The sequence below is a fragment of the Rhipicephalus sanguineus genome, chromosome 3, assembly GCF_013339695.2.
Source record: "Rhipicephalus sanguineus isolate Rsan-2018 chromosome 3, BIME_Rsan_1.4, whole genome shotgun sequence".
Classification (NCBI taxonomy): domain Eukaryota; kingdom Metazoa; phylum Arthropoda; class Arachnida; order Ixodida; family Ixodidae; genus Rhipicephalus; species Rhipicephalus sanguineus.
This window is the reverse complement of record NC_051178.1, coordinates 145,027,342-145,043,254: the sequence shown is the minus strand read 5'-3', so window position 1 is coordinate 145,043,254 and position 15,913 is coordinate 145,027,342. Positions and strand designations below refer to the sequence as shown.

At 47.2% G+C, this 15,913-nt stretch overlaps 1 protein-coding gene across 1 annotated transcript in view; it reads right to left on the bottom strand.

Annotated features, from left to right (window-relative positions):
- LOC119387359 (dimethylglycine dehydrogenase, mitochondrial) overlaps positions 1 to 15,913 on the bottom strand; it is a 53,111-nt gene that overhangs the window by 19,811 nt on the left and 17,387 nt on the right. The window contains exons 4-9 of the mRNA XM_037654722.2: positions 15,056 to 15,220; positions 13,161 to 13,368; positions 5,663 to 5,772; positions 5,144 to 5,282; positions 1,148 to 1,346; positions 34 to 153 (exon numbers count right to left, since the gene is read on the bottom strand). Coding sequence (XP_037510650.1) covers positions 34 to 153; positions 1,148 to 1,346; positions 5,144 to 5,282; positions 5,663 to 5,772; positions 13,161 to 13,368; positions 15,056 to 15,220 — 941 coding nt within the window. The remainder of the gene's footprint in view (positions 1 to 33; positions 154 to 1,147; positions 1,347 to 5,143; positions 5,283 to 5,662; positions 5,773 to 13,160; positions 13,369 to 15,055; positions 15,221 to 15,913) is intronic.

Genomic DNA, 15,913 nt, shown 5'->3' with positions numbered 1-15,913 from the left:
TGCAATGTGAAGTTGTTGGTTATGTTGACGCACCTAGTGGCCCATTTTCCAAACCGACCCGGGTCAGTTTCAATCAGGTCGTAAGGTGGTTCTCCCTTTGTCATCCACTCGGCCAAATACCGGCCCGCTCCTCCAGAGTGAATGATGCCGTACCTGCAATTTAAGATGGGGAACTTACCATTCACTATAAATCTTTACGATTATGAAATTAGTAATATCTTACACAATTATTCCGGCAAGGAATAAACCAAGTCTCTATGGAGTCCTACAGCAAATGTTGTGTAAAAATACGTATAGCAACATTAACATCACCTTGTAACGAACTCGACAGGCAGGAATCTAAATATTTGCCCTACTTCGTGCCGAACTGCACTGGTCACTTCATAAACATTTGCGGCAGAAATTCCCTCTGCACCAGGGGCGTAACAAAGGGGGGGGGGGGGGTCAACCCCCCCCCTGAAAATTTTTAATTTTGCTTACGTATATGCACACGCACACAGACAAACTCAAGCACGAACATACGTAAAGTATAGTTGAACCCCGCCCCCCCCCCTCCCCGAGAAAAATTTCTGGCTACGCCCCTGCTCTGTACAGATAGGAAATCCCATGATCGAGTTGGGTCCATAATAGGGAATTTAACCGCCGAGAGCACGAAAGAAACCAAACCATGCACCTTACAACACAGCGCAGAGCAGGGTTTAGGACGCTAAGATGGTTAGCGTTTTGCGTTACGCTAAGACGCTAAAATCTAGAGTTCCATAATATATTATTCCAGTACACTGTACTCCATACTGACACAGGCCGTGTTGCCGTATAGGGGCCGCATTTTCTCTCGTATAAGCCGCCCACCTTCTTCCTGAGAAGTTCATTCTTGCAATGAATGCAGAGAAATATGTATCATAGTGCAGGAGTATACTAAATTGGGCTGGTTCGTGCGTAACGAAGCAAAACAAGCAACGCAACATCGAGGTGTGGTAAAGACGACAGCAGCACTGCCTGTGGTCTTGACGTCCCGCTGTTGCGCTGTTTATTACGCTCGTGTCATAGTGACCGTGACCTTAGGTTTAAACAACTCTACCAGTGCTACAGGGCATTCGTTGTAGTCATTTCTTAACTGCACTGAACACGCATTGACATGAGTGCTCACGCAAATCCGACGGCCACCCAGTAATTGGGGAATCGGGGCATGGGTCCGATGCAGGGCAGGCTGTCGGCCGTGTACGTGATGGGCCCGGACACCGTGGTGCGGATCTCGGCATTCCTCAGCGCCGGAACCAGCTCCATGGCGGACTCGATGTGCTCCGTCAGACGATCCAAGTCCGGATTGAACAGCTCCTTCCCGAAGCCTGCGCATGCGCAGAAATGAATCGCCAAGAACGACAGGCGCCACTTGTAGCACATTGTTCCGTGCTCACACCTCCCAACTATCGCGAATGTTCCGCAAAGCTTACGAATTCGGTCTCGTTGTATACGATTTTCAAGTTTTACGAAAAAGAAAAAAAAAAACAAGTCAGCGTCGCACTAGGGGTGCCGAGCTGGGCGTCCTTCTTTGTTTCTCTTTATTTCTTCATCTCTTTCTTTTTCTTTCATCTCTGTTTTTTTCTTTTTCATTTTTGTATGTTTACAGTGAAACCTCGGTGATACGAATCTCACGGGACCACAAAAAATATTCGTATCATCCGAAATTCGTATCACCAGAAAGCATGGAAAATTAGCATGCCACAAAAGAAAGCTGGCGTACATTTCCATTTATTGTTTTTCAGGGCCGCAGCAACGTCAGGATGAACCCTGAATGATTGTCACTTAAGTTTCTAGTTGTCGGCAATCATACCAGCACTCGTAAATATACGGCCCGTACGCGCGCATTCAATTAATGAAACAGGTGCGCTGTAACCCGCGACAGCGGTAGCCCCTTCTAAATTTTAGTATGTTTTTTTGGATGACATGACACCGGAGTACTGCAGAGAAAGTAACAAAAGAAGTGCTTTGACGCTATGGATCAAGGCCACAAAATTACAAAGCCACGGTCTTTGTGTTATGATTTTGTGATCGCGGAGGTGTTGGGGATGTTTTTTAGGATATTTACAGCCGTGCCCGCACAAGTGCGACCTCAACGGTCGCGCATGAACGTTGTGAGGCCTGACTCCTTCGCCAAACCGTCCTCGCCTTCTTTCGGTCCTCGTCCACCTCTCATAGGATGTCCGATGCACGAGGCAGGCACGTGTAAACAGAGTACAACGACAGCAGCCCGCGTCGACGCGTTAGAAAAAAAAGAAAAGCATGGAGCTAATGTCCTATGTAATCTAAACGCGAAGGCACACGGAGGTTCATAGGAGCCTCAAAGATTCGCGCAGACAATCTCGGAGGCCATGACGCGTCTCTGAAGGTTTATTCTGACCGTAAGAAAGGTGTTTTTCTTACACCGTGATTCTTATGATTTGGCGGTGCGGTGCGAATGCCCACGCTTGCGTTCCCGCGCTCGCACGTGCTTGGCGCGTCTTCCGCGACAGCACCTCTTCGTACCTGGGGCGGTAGCTTACGTTCGTATCAAGCGTCGCTGGATGAAAATCGGTTCGCAACAACCATACTCCATTACACTGCAGGCCAATGGGCCTTGGCCGGGACCAACGAAAAATTCGTATCACCCCGAAATTCGTATGAGCTGTGATCGTATCACCGAGGTTTCACTGTATTTCTATTTCTTTCTTTCTCTCTCTATGTATTTCTTTGTCTTCCTCGCTCTTCCTTTCTCTTTCTTGCCCTTCTTTCTCTCTCCCTTTATTTCTTGCTTCCTCTTTCTTTCTATCTCTTTATTTCTTCCTCTCTCTTACTTTGTCTTCCATTTTTTTCCTCTCCATTTTTCTCTTTCTTTCTTCCCTCTCTCCCCTCCTATTTTCCCTGCTCCTCACCCTCCCTTCCCTTTCCCAGCCCCTTGCTATACTATACTATACAAGGCTATGCTATTATCTGCTAGCGTGCATGGATAGCCGAGTAGTTAGGACGCTCGCCTTCAGATCGTGGGTACGCGGGTTCGAATCCCGCCTCGCCAAGAATTTCTCTCTGTACTCGCTATGTCACCCATCAGAGTTATTCCATCCTGCGCCGTAGAAATCGGCGCACGTGTTTTGGAAGCAAAGCAGAAGATGAAGAAGAGGACTGAGAGGAAGAAGAGGATGACGAGAGCGCGTGCCGATTCATGATGATGATAGTTTCTGTTCGCACAATCCGGCGCAACGAAAAGCTTTAAGAGCTCCACTCTTAAAGGGCCCCTGACAGCCGATTTCTTGTTTGTGACATTTATGTTGTAATAAGTAGGTCTATGTCTTGTAACCACGGAATGACACCGTAAATGCTCCAACGTGATGTCTAATTAATCCTGGCAGCGTTAATTATGGTCATTTTTAGTGTAGGTTCAAAACACGCGCCGAAAGAGGATAAGAAACTAGCGCCGCGCCGCGGCGGTCGCGCCTCAGGGCACGCGTGATGACATGCGCTCAGTATTGGGTGACGTCAGCCACACGCTTGTTGAACTGCCAGTTGGAGAACACACACACGGAGAGCTCACGCTGCCTGCCGACACGTACCGAAGAAGGAGAAGGTGGGAGAGCAAACATGCTTCGCAATATACCACAGTGCATGCACCGCGCATATTTCTGTCTGTGACGTCGACAACACTTGCTTTACCTCTGCAACGTCACAAGGGGCCTACGTCTACGTCATACTAGTGGTTATATTGATAGGAGTTCAAAATTCAGATGAGCACTCAGGCTTACTTTAAAACCAAATTAAAATATCTTAAAGGAAACGCTCGTCACTCATAATCGGTCAGAAGTGCCCCCGCATGCAGGACTATCAAACAACACAAGCACCTCGAGTTTCCAAATTCGGTGTCAGGGGTCCTTTAAGAAAGGTCTGGCAGAACTTTATTCATGCATATGCGAGAACATCACTGAATTGAGGCTGAGTAAAGACAATGATTACGTTATAAGAGCCTACATCAGCCTACATTATTCAACACTCATCACAATTAAGTCAACGCTACCCATAGTCCTGCATGGTTAAGTCAGGTCAGACTCCCGTGGAAATGCGTTTGCTTCGGTTTCGAATCTCGAACTAGAACCTATTTCTCGTCGTCAGCTTCTAAGCTGGCTTTCCGAAAAATCCGTTTAGCTTTCCTTTGTCTAATACTTCGTGCTACAAACGAATGAATGACAAGGTACCTACTTCACCTTGCGGGATTTGGCAGAACTTATTCGCCACATCATGTGGCTAATATATGGCAACACTGCCCGACATTTACCAATGTTAAACCAGCACGAATAAAACACGACAAGCATAATGTAAAAAAAGAAGAAAAAAGAAATCAGGAGCCCTTGTTCTATCGGGAAAATGGCGGCAAGCGAAGCTTGGCGTAAGCGTGCTTGACTTACTACATTTCTTTCCTTCTCTCTTGCTCTCTTCCTTTCTTTCTCGCTATCCTTCTTTCTCTCTTTCTCCCTTTCTCTCTCTCTTTCTTTCTTTCTTTCTTCCTCTCTCTTCTTTTCTCTCTTTCTCTCTTTCTTTCTCCCTTTCTCTCTCTCTTTCTTTCTTTCTTTCTTTCTTCCTTTCTATCTTTCTTTCCTCTCTCTCTCTCTTCTTTTCTCTTTTTCATCTTTCTCTCTATTGTTTTCTCTCTTTCTTCCTTTCTTTCTCTTTCTTGCTCTCTTTCTTTCTTCCTTTCTCTCTTTCTGTAGGATTGCGCAATGCTCCCTCCTAAATATTCCCCTCCTCCATGCCGTGCCATGCCATCCGCGTGTTTAGCTGCGCAACACTTCAGTTGCTACAGGCAACAGCGACGGTCATGCCCGTCGATAACCTCGATAAAAGCCTCGAGATAGCCTTATCAGAAACAGCTGAGCACCGCGAAGCCCGCGATCGAGAGAGCATCAGTTATTGGAAAACGGCGCGTTCTAATACGCATGTGACCTCCGCACCTTTGAGGGCCTTATTTGTGTACGCCGGCGTTTCTATACACTCGTGGGCCCCTCTTCTTTTTTTCTTTTTTTTTTGAGGTCACGCCTACAACGACAATTTGTGAGGCAATACAAGCTTCGCTCGAAAAGATGTGGCAAAGACGTGTTCAAGGCACAAGGTGGTTTCTCACCGGGAGGTACCCTGTCGGTGACCCAGTCATCGCAGATCTTCATTTTGTCCTGATGCTCGTAAGGACCAATGAGTAGGCCGTCGCGCTCTTGCCGCATGTAGAAGCCGCCCTCAAGATGCCTGAGGACGGGTATTTCCTTCTGCAATGAGAGGACGTTGTAGCAAAAATAAACAATTCGACCCTATGCTACACTCTGTGAACACTTGAAGGCTAGAGACATGCTGCACACTTGGTAATGCATTAAATTATATAGCTGGGGACGTCATCATGTGGCACCACGATGACGACATGATGACATCACAAATGAATACGCCCTGGGACTTCGTACGTCATCAGTGACATAGGTAACGGGGATTTCTATACGAATTCATTCTCCTGCCGTGTTTCGCTCAAGGGTCCGCTCAACCCGACACCCAAAACTTTCGCCATAATAAAAAGAGAGTTACACTTATGATCTGCAGTTCAATGTAGAATGATGGAACAGGAATATTCGCGGCGATACCCGCATACGTTGTATACCTTGAGATTCTTCACTTCTGGTATGGAGCTTGTGATGAAGTACTGATGATGGATGGGAACGAGTGGAAGGTCGACACCGGCCAAGGCGTTTACCTCGTGGGCCCAGAATCCTGCGACATGAAGAGTGTAATGCGTCATTATCCACTGCAAGAAACACACGCCTTGTCAGTCCGACATGTACAATGAGAGCACGTGCAAGGAAAGAGAGAGGGGCCTTCGTTAGTCCTTGGCTCAAGTATAAAAATAATGCGATGGAAGGTCGGCCGTAAACAAATCTTGCAATTGTCTCTTTTCTGCGTCAGATTATTTCATCCACTTTCATCTACCCATCGATCGCATTTATTTTGTAAACGTTCTCTGAAACACACTCTAAGAGAAAAATAGAGCCATTTTACTCTTTTTGGTGAGTCCTGACTTGTCGCATGTACTTTTTCAGGTGAATCCAGGTAAGCCACATACTTTTTCAAGTAGTTTTAGTTAGGTGAGTCCTGACTTGTTCACTGGTCTCCAGCAACATTGTATTTCTGCAAATAAAGTCAATTCAGTTAAATTCAGTTTAATAAATGTATGACATCAATGGGTTCCTATCCATTGTGGTGGTGGGGCTTGTCCGACGTGAACTGTGGTTGCAGTTTTGGCTATCCACATTAGAGAATTACATATTATGAGGAACCGCTTTATTCGAGTCTAGCTCGAGCTGTTCTACAATGATGATGATATATACAGATGAGGAAGTTGCACAAATGACGATGATACGTCGAGATGACAAAGAACAGTCACACGACACGTTATGTATATTCTAGCGTTGTTCGACCCTGCAGGAATACGCCAACGACCACTGTTAACCCTACGTTTCGATTAAAGTGACGGCTGTGTGAACGAGCACTTGAGTGCCGACGTTACGTTGGACAGTGAGCTGCCATTTTACATGCCATTGTAGCCGACGTAATCCCACGCTATTATGCACACAACTACTCAAATTGCACAAAGACGTCGGTCCACATCGTAAGATTTGGCTCAAAGCCGAAAAATGAGCATTAAGCGGCTACTCGCACGAAATCGACTCCCACAATGCGTGAGATCTGCCAGAATTTTTTGTTTGTCTAGATGTGCAAATATGGGAAGGTAACTCTTCTACTAAAGCAGCACCTGCTGTTTGTTACCACATCGATGCGCGCACAGAAATCAGCGCGCGCCTTGGCAGAGCGCCAGTGCGGAACACGACAGCAATGCTCCGCGTCGTGCAAACGTGTACATGTGGAGATAGTGAGGCAGCAGCGTTTCATGAAATGCGGCCCGGTGGTTTTTATCGCTTGCTCGCAGTCTTTGTGGATCCTAGTAGCGGCCATATCTCCCTTAATCTTCCCGAAGGGCGCCTACGTCTGACGCAAAAAGACCGATAGAGAATGCCCTCTAGCACTTTCTCAAGTAATGATCGAAATCTTCACTATCAGAGTTTATTGCCTCAGGTATCGACTGCTGCAAGACGCTTCCCGAATCCGTCAATTTCGAGCGCTGTTAGAGGGATTCGTCGCACGTTTTAAGCAGTTTCTCTCATCTTTCGTCCCAACGGGCGCTGAAAGATACACAAAGGGGGGGGGGGGGGTGACAAAGGGGCAAGAAGCTACATCACCGCGTGTCATGACCTTGAGCACATTTTTTCTCTTTTTTTCTTTGCATCACTTTCCGCGTGATCACGGGCTCGCTGTAGCGTAATTCTACAGTATGTATTCCAGCACTAGGGGGAAATAAACTTTATTGGAAAGAAATGGGCACTGAAGAGCGTGACGAAGGCGTGTGGAGGCACTCAGTGGTGGCTGCGGTAATTATGCAGGACACGAATGCTCAAATCAGCCAATGACCGCGTCCAGCCCCCTATGATAGTCGGGCCAGTCTATCACGGAATTCGCCGAGAAAAGAGTGAGCGATTTCTAGCTGTCTTTGAAACGTAACTGTAAATTCTTTGCCGCATGCAACGGTATAATACTTGGCTCGCATGTTCACACGAGCCTCGACTACCGATAGGCAGAGTTTCTTCGCCTCGTTCAAAAAGTGCTGCAGGGCCCCTTGAGTTATCTTTGTGACGCATTTGATGCCGCATAGAACCTGATGTGAACCGACCTTTGCTACTACGATGCGCTGCTATAGGCTGCGCTCAATACAAACGCAGAAGTATACGCACTCTACAGAACTTATCAGCGCTTCGCCGAAACCGCATCAGCCTCATTTTCTCCGAACTTGCCCGGTTTCGTTGATACGAAGAATAAGCCGCTTTACTGATAGCGGGTTTTCGTTCGCTCCTTGATTCGTGGAAGAGTAGAAAGCGTGAGAAAATATGGGGTTTGGACTGTGTGAAGGTCAACTGCGACAAGACCTCTGCTCAATAAACTGTGCCAAAGCATCTTGCTTCCCGCTGTGACATTACGCCTCGACATCACTTTGACATCACGGATAACTCTAAACGAGAAAGGCTCTTAGCAAAGGGAGTGCATCGCACGAGCAATTGTGTCGCGTCTTCGAAGGTTTTCTTCGTGAAAGGACTCAGAGAATGAACAAAGACGCAACATGATCATGCCCCAAAGGTCAGCTTGCTTAACAAAATACCGCATAATAAAGCTGTACCTGCAGTATCGTGCCAAACCTGACAATCATTACGTCCAAATACATTCGCAAATAATAAAAGAGGCCTCCTTTTTGTCTGACCACGTGGCACGCGTTTTTCAGGGCCGGGGAAAATAAAGAGGAGAGCTGGAACAGCGAGAAACTTCAATAGGACAAACGTTTTAAGAATTGCATCGTTTCACCAGCGCTTCTTAACGCAAAAAAAAAACAGAAAAAAAGAAAAGATGACGTAGCAACAGTGACGGTTATTCAATGTATCGCTGACTACCACTGTTTCTGTTTCGCACTTTGCTCACTTTTATTGCGATAGCAATTATATGGACAGTCTCGGCTGGTTTTTGCCGTCGCCGTAGTCATGCTCCGTATATATATATATATATATATATATATATATATATATATACACAAAAGCCACAAAGAGATATAATCCAGAAATACTTTCCGACGTGCGGAATCGAACGGCCAACCTCTCGCTCCAAAACGCGCGGGGTTAGACGGCTAGGCCACGAAGAGTACCGCCTTTTAGCATACCAACGGCGAGCTATTTATATACACCATTTACTTCAGCGTGCTTTCTTACTCACCCGCGAGATGGCGCGAAGAGCGCGCGGGGCGTAAAGTCTCTTTATCTTTCAAAAGTAGCGAAAGGTCTTGATCCAGCCGCCGCGCCCTGCGATAGGTCGGTTGGCGACACGTGACCTTTTTGCCTTCGCGCCCCGCCCAAAGGGTCCAGCGGCGGCAGCGCAGTGCCGGCGATCGCTACGGATTATTGTGTTTTCAAGCGTGGAGTGGGGCGATTTTAGCAAGTAGAGAATACTTTACGCGCCTCTGTCACATTGTTGTTGCAAATTAGAAGCGTTTATGTACCTGAAATTGAGTGGACGCAGGAATTCCGCGTTTGAATTTAATGTTTGGAGCGTGACGTGCTAGTATATCGGGCCTTCGGTTGCCTCCCCGTGCGGAGGACAGAAAAAAGCTTTTCTTTCTTTTTTTCCTTCCTCGCGGTGACAAAAATATATGCTGAAGGAAGGCCCAACAAAATCAGTCGCAAGAAATTTGTGCCCACAGAAAACACCCGGCTATGCGAACTAAGTGATTTTGTAATGGTTATAACTTCAAACAGCCTTTCGCCTGGCCGGCGTGCTTTTGTTCGTGCATATGCGTGAGCATTATCTTAGCAACGACATTATTGCTTCGACGTTCTTTCTGCCGTAGATTTGTGCGTAGTAGTCAATGTAGAGTCACACCCCGTATCTCTAACTTTCAATTGCTCGGAACCCCAAAAAGCTGCCTTTGTTTTTCTCACCGGGGTGGCTTCAACACTACAAGCTCACAGGAAAATGAGCATTTGGGATTAGTTTTTTGCCACACCTTACCGTGTTTTGCCGCACTGCTGTGTGCGAGATCGATTCAGGCTTCTTCGTTGAAGCATTCCGCGTAATGTTTTCCCTAGAGGATCACTATGCTTTTGAGAAGTTCGAATAAATTATACTGCAAGACACTGGGAGGAAAAAACTGAAACCATATACGCCGCATTAAGCATCTTTGCTAATTTTGCAAGGCAAAAGGAACGGAAACCACCCTGCAAGCTAATGAGGGGGGGGGGGGGGAATCAGTGCTCACAACAAAACTTCCAAAGAAAAAGTTTGTTATGAATTCATGCAATAAAACCCTGTTTTTCAATAAGCTAGTGCTCTTTGTTCTCTTGCATCTCTACAAAAAGCCACCTAACTCAGCTTTTGTAGTGGGGTTTTAGGGCCTGTACGTGTATGCATACCCCAAATTTATTTGAAATTGAATTGGGTAACACTGCAACGTACCTTGATATCTGCGAGACACGGAGGCAGCGGGTGTAGTAAAAGGGGGACGGCTTTGGATAAATGCACGTTGTTAAAAACAGTTAAACATTAAAATGGGCGAGACACTAGTGGGCATGCTATATTTCCTAAATATTGAAAGGTACTCAAGTAGCTGGTATTCTTCAAATGCAGTGCAACTGCATTTGTGGAATATCCCCTCTTCTCGTAAGTAAACCTCTTAGAGTATAAACAAAATAAACTTAGTTAAAAATACCGTGTAACCGTGGGAAGACTTCCGAACACAGTAAAACCAATAAAAATCGGCAGATCCCACGTGCCGTGGGAGTCAATGTTATGCGAAGCATGCGGCGGGAAGGTGACCGTGGCGTAATTTTTTTACTGAGTCAAGTGTTACAAAGTGACGCTAAATATTGTCTAAATTTTATACGCACACATATATGTTGAAGAGCCGCATATGTGTTATATAACCAGTTCTTTACAGTTGGGCAACGCTGCCAGCGGCAACGTGGGTATTACGAACACCAGAAGCGGTAAGCTGATATGAAGTGCTTATACTTGTCCCTTATGACAGAGAACGCACGCACGTTTCACGAACCCGTGTGCATGTGTGGAAGAAGTTCATGGAAGTTCTTGAACGAGGTCATCATCACCGTGGTCAGTGAGCACCAGTAGCTGGTTATGACTTGTTATTGGATTCGGTCGTGATCGCGGTGACGAGGAGTCCATGTGTAGCGAAGTATGAGGTATAGTACAGCTGTTCGAAATCGTGAATGCCTCGGTCATTTCGTCGACAAATTGCCTATCGACACAGCCGGCGACATGTCGGAACCTGAAGTCACCGTTCGCGTTGGGGAGGTATAGGCCGTCGAGGCTGGTAGGCCTGGATAGTGCTAGGTAGACCAATCTCAGTGGATGGCGCTTGTATTCGTAGAATATCTGGGCGTATGTGGCCTACGTAGCCTAGTCTACAAAGCAGCTGCCAGTCAATCTGGCATCATCCTCGGTCAGCATTAGGCTATCGCCCAGCCTCGTCAGAAATGAAGGTGACACTGCGTCGTTCTGGCGGGCTAAGTGCACTTGACGGTGCGATGATGCGAATGTCATATGTGACTTTCGTTGATGTATTCCTCCGGGGTCGAGCAATGCTTGAATATAGGTTACTGAATCATAGGAATACAAATGTAATGTTTATTAGACTCCAGGTGGTCGAAATTTCCGGAGCCCTCCACTACGGCGTCTCTCATAATCATGTCGTGGTTTTGGGACGTTAAACCCCAGATATTATTATTATTAATGTTTATTAGACTCCTATAAACGCGCAGCCAACACTGTAACCACAGACGTTAATCTCATATGACGCCTGTATCGCAGGAGTACACATCGTAGGAGTATAATGTAGTGTTTATCGCTTTCTTGCAAAATTAGATAGCCAGCACCACAACCACAATTGACGTTGCACTGACATTACGCCTGCGTAGGCTGTTTTTCCAAACCAGTTTATAGACCTGGCGTGGCTGTGTGGTAGAATAACTGATTGCCACGCAGAATGCTTAGGTTCGATTCCTGCTGGGATCCTAATTTTCATTCTTTACATACGTCGGGTCAACGCTGCCGATGGCGGTTTTTCTTAACGTTCTCGCATTTAAGTGACCAATGTCTGTTCTCGCCGTTCCTGGGTAGATATAAACTGTCAATCACCTGTGGCGCATACCCGTATACCGCGGCCCATGGTAAACGGGTATGTGCCACACGTGTCTGGAGGATAGGGTTTGACGACGTACGCGACAGGATTTTCACGTTATTCATGTCATGACCCGACAGTCATATTCGTCAGATCCTCTTATCCTCCCATGCCAGTTTTGGTCTACACAAAGTTAAGGAGGCGATCACGAGAGCACCCAGACGTAGGCGGCTAGATAGATAGATAGATAGATACGTAGATAGAAACGCTCAAAGTGCCAAAGGTTCGCTAAGAAATGCTTCGCATTTAATAGCGCGTATTTTGGTCTACGCAATCCAAGAGCGCTAGGTGCCCGATGAAGTTTCCGAAAGTAGCAGTACGCTCACTACCTGCCCATTTTATTCGAACTAGAAAACAAGCACTTTTAACTCACCCAAAGACCACCTGTTCTTCAAGTTACGCTGAATGTCAAAATATGCAAAAAAAAAAAAAATGCCCTGCATGGCACTTGCTGTGGGGAACCCGCTTGGAACCTGCTTCGGAAACGCACGTGTTTTATTTCAATATTTAACGTGCTCCGTGCTCGTTAAAGTTATTGTCCCTGTAGTTTGATAACTGATGAGCATCTTAGGCCACAAATGGTAATAATTTAACGGTTCAAGCGAGCACCGAGTTCGGTTTCAGGCGCCCGCAATATGCACGGGAGCGAGCGGCCCGTCGTCTGCTATCGCTGCTCCTTGGACCCCTCGAGAGGGCGCGCGTGTAGTTGTCGCTACCTTTAAAAATATAGGGACCTTAGCGGGGCGCGCTTTAAAGGTCGTCGCCCCGCTCCTGCGAACGCCGATGCTCTTCGCACTACAGGGCGTGGTCGCCTTCGTGCGCTTATCTCGAGGAAAGAAGGGGAGCGGGCGAGGGGTTGTATCGTTGTATGTCTTGTGCTTTCCCCGCGATGTCCGCGCTGAAGTCACAGAGCGTACGAAGGTCACTTCGCTCGCTGCAGCGGCCGCGTTTGCGAAAGGAGCGTGCTGTTCAAACAGAAATAAGTAATAACTGCGACGTCAGTTCGCGCTCGTCCTGTGTGTACCTGTTCGTTCGTTTCGTGCGTCCTGCTTTATGTTTCAGCAGTGCGCTTCAAGTATCGAGCTGTGACGCATGATAGTTCGCGCTCGTCCTGTGTGCGGTCTTTTCGTGCGTCCTTTGGGCTCGAGCGACGCGCTGGCAATTTCGAGCTGCTTTCCGTTCTTCGCGTTACATTCCGATTTGTTGCTATCGCATTCATTGCTTCGCCGTTGCGGCGAAACTGTGACTTTTTTTTTTCTTTTTCGGTCCACGTAACCTATTCAATAACGCACTCCCTCCCTGCTGTAAGACTGACCGGCACAGTTGACGACGTGCTTCGCACGTACGGGTCCTCGACTTGTCTCGACTAGCCATCGGCCGTCCCTGTGGTCCCTGGAGAGACCCTGCACCACCGTGCCTTGGAAGATTCGCGCCCCGTACCGCTTGGCTTCGGAGGCCATGGCCATGGTCAGCGAGTACGGGTCGATGTGGCCATCTGCCGGGTTGTACAGACCGCCCAGCACCTGCGCGAGATGAAGGCACCGGATTTTTTTTTTTTTAATGTAGTGTCATGGGCGGGTCAGTCGCGATGTTTTCATCGCTCGACGAATTGTCTGCAGCATTTGTTTGCTTTCATAAGTGGAAGCGAGTTGAGTAAACAGGCAGTATTCAGGAGTTGATTATGATTGCTCAACAAAAAAGAAACGGGCGTAAGAAAAGGAGACACACCCAGCGCAAACTTTCAACTAAATTTAGTGTGCCCCTGAACCATCGTGTCTTTATTTTTTATTCCATGTACACGCATGCGCATCCATACTGTTTCAATATGTAAACCGGTTAATTGGCACAACAAATTAAGTTGAATGTTTGCACTGGTGGTGTCTTCTGCTCTTAAGTCCGTGTCTTTTATGTTGCGCAACACTCAAGTAATGGATTACCAGCTCGCCCAGAATGCTGCTTTCATCAACTATTTAGGAGTAGCTGGTGAAGCTTCTCGTCGCTACAGAAATGTCTAGTTGCGTGAAGGTACCGACTTGGCAATAGTCCCGAATCACTGATTTTATCATCAAACATAACCACAGTGGATTACTGGTTGATGTTTTTATTCGGAAAGTTCCCTTCTATATAGTCAAGAGTTCGACGAAATTTCGTATGGTCAGGTAACATGATTATGTAGAAGTTGATCTTACCGACAAGGCCAAAGTTTTCGTACGCTATGTAGACGACTTCGGTTTTGTGCGATGTCAAAACGCCCTACGCCATCTGGTAGAAGCTACTAGTAGCCATAACATTCACTAAAAGCGCGTGTGTGACAACACCTTTAATTTCCTCGTTACCTTCGTACGGCAAACCGAAACAGGACTCTCGTTTTGCTGTATGCAGGGAGACAACTCATACAGGCCACTATCCAAATTCGAGTTCTTGTCTCTCTCATGATGCTGGCGACATGCATCCGTCCGCTCAAATGACGACAAAATGAAGAATGAGCTGGAGACAATCCGTCCCGAATTATCCATAAACGAGTACGCAGCTTAAACTCATGTTTTGCATCTCGAGCCGTCTAAAGGGATCATCTGACAGACAGAATGGACAAGACTAATAATTGTTAGGGTTTTATGTCCCAAAACCACGATATGATTATGAGGGACGCCGTAGTGGAGGGCTCGACCACCTGAGGTTCTTTTTGACCCAAGTTTCGACCACCTGGGGTTCTTTAACGTGAACCTAAATCTAAGTACACGACCCCCTAGCATTTCGCCTCCATCGAAATGCGAGCCACGACCGGGATTCGATCAATTCGATCCCGTGATCTTCGGATCAGCAATCGGGTGCCGTAGCCACTGCACTACCGCGACGGCTCTGGAAAAAAACTATGAACGTGGCTTCTTGCTTTGAAATTCTGAATGCCGAATGTGGCCAGCGTTCAAAAGACACACATAATCCAACACATCGTCCACAGATGTGCTCCCTAAGACTCTCAGAAGAGCTTGTGTAGGGGCTAGTTGGAACATACTGGGTGACAAATAATTATATCAGTTGTTAGATGCGCTTCGTCTGTGTCGTCCCTGTTTTTTGTCTCTTAAACTTAGCAGCGCTTCCGTTATCACCCTAAGGCACACTAATGAAGTGTCTGAGTTCGTGCAGCCTCAAATGGGGCGAGGGAAAGCGCGCAACAAATATTGGCCACGTTGGGTGTGCGGAAACACATACCTTGTCCAGGTTGATGAAAGGCACCTGCTGCTTGATCTCGTCGACGGTGATAAGCTTCTGCGGCGCCTTGTTCCATCCCTGGCGCTGCATCTGGTACCGAAACTCGTCCATCCTAATCGGGTCCGAGGCAAGTCGGATACTGCCCGGACGGTGAAAACCGAGGTCCTGCAGCAGGATTCCTGTCTATAACACTTTGCCAACTCTTAAGTGCTCAGCAGTTTCGTGATACACTGCCATAGCCCCAAAGTTGAAGGCAAATGTTACTTAGCGAGGGTCTCGTTCTGGCAGACTTGATGCCTTCAGGTAATATGCGAGGGATTATTGGTCAGCTGCCATCTCGTAAAGAAGATCACGTGCTACGTGACGCTCGAAGGTAAACATTAGACAGAAGTCTGTCTGGTTGGGTAAGTAAACTGAGATAACTGATATTTATTCTCCAACCAAAGTTACGAAGACACGTAAAAACCCGACGTTTCGGAACCAGCTCGGTTCCTTCCTCAGGGGGGACTGCGGCGGCTTGGCAGCGGCCTCTTTAAGGCACTCTCGCGGCGGTTAACGACCCCACGCATTATCGAGGAGCGTAGCCCATGCGCATACACCGGGGGGAGAGTTCCGAGTGAACGGTTGATATTTTGAGTGGTCCTCTGTATATGCCACGACTCCAGTAGTAACCTCCTCCTCCACCTGGTTTCACTTTCGAGGATGGCGGTTCCGTTGAAGTCTATTCTGTGGTCAAACGTCTCTGCGTGCTCGGCGACGGCGCTGCGTTCTTTGTTGAGTTTACGGACGTCGTTGACGTGTTGCCTAATCCGTTCGGGGAAGTTTTTGGTCTCGCCGATGTATGACGAGGGGCAGTCG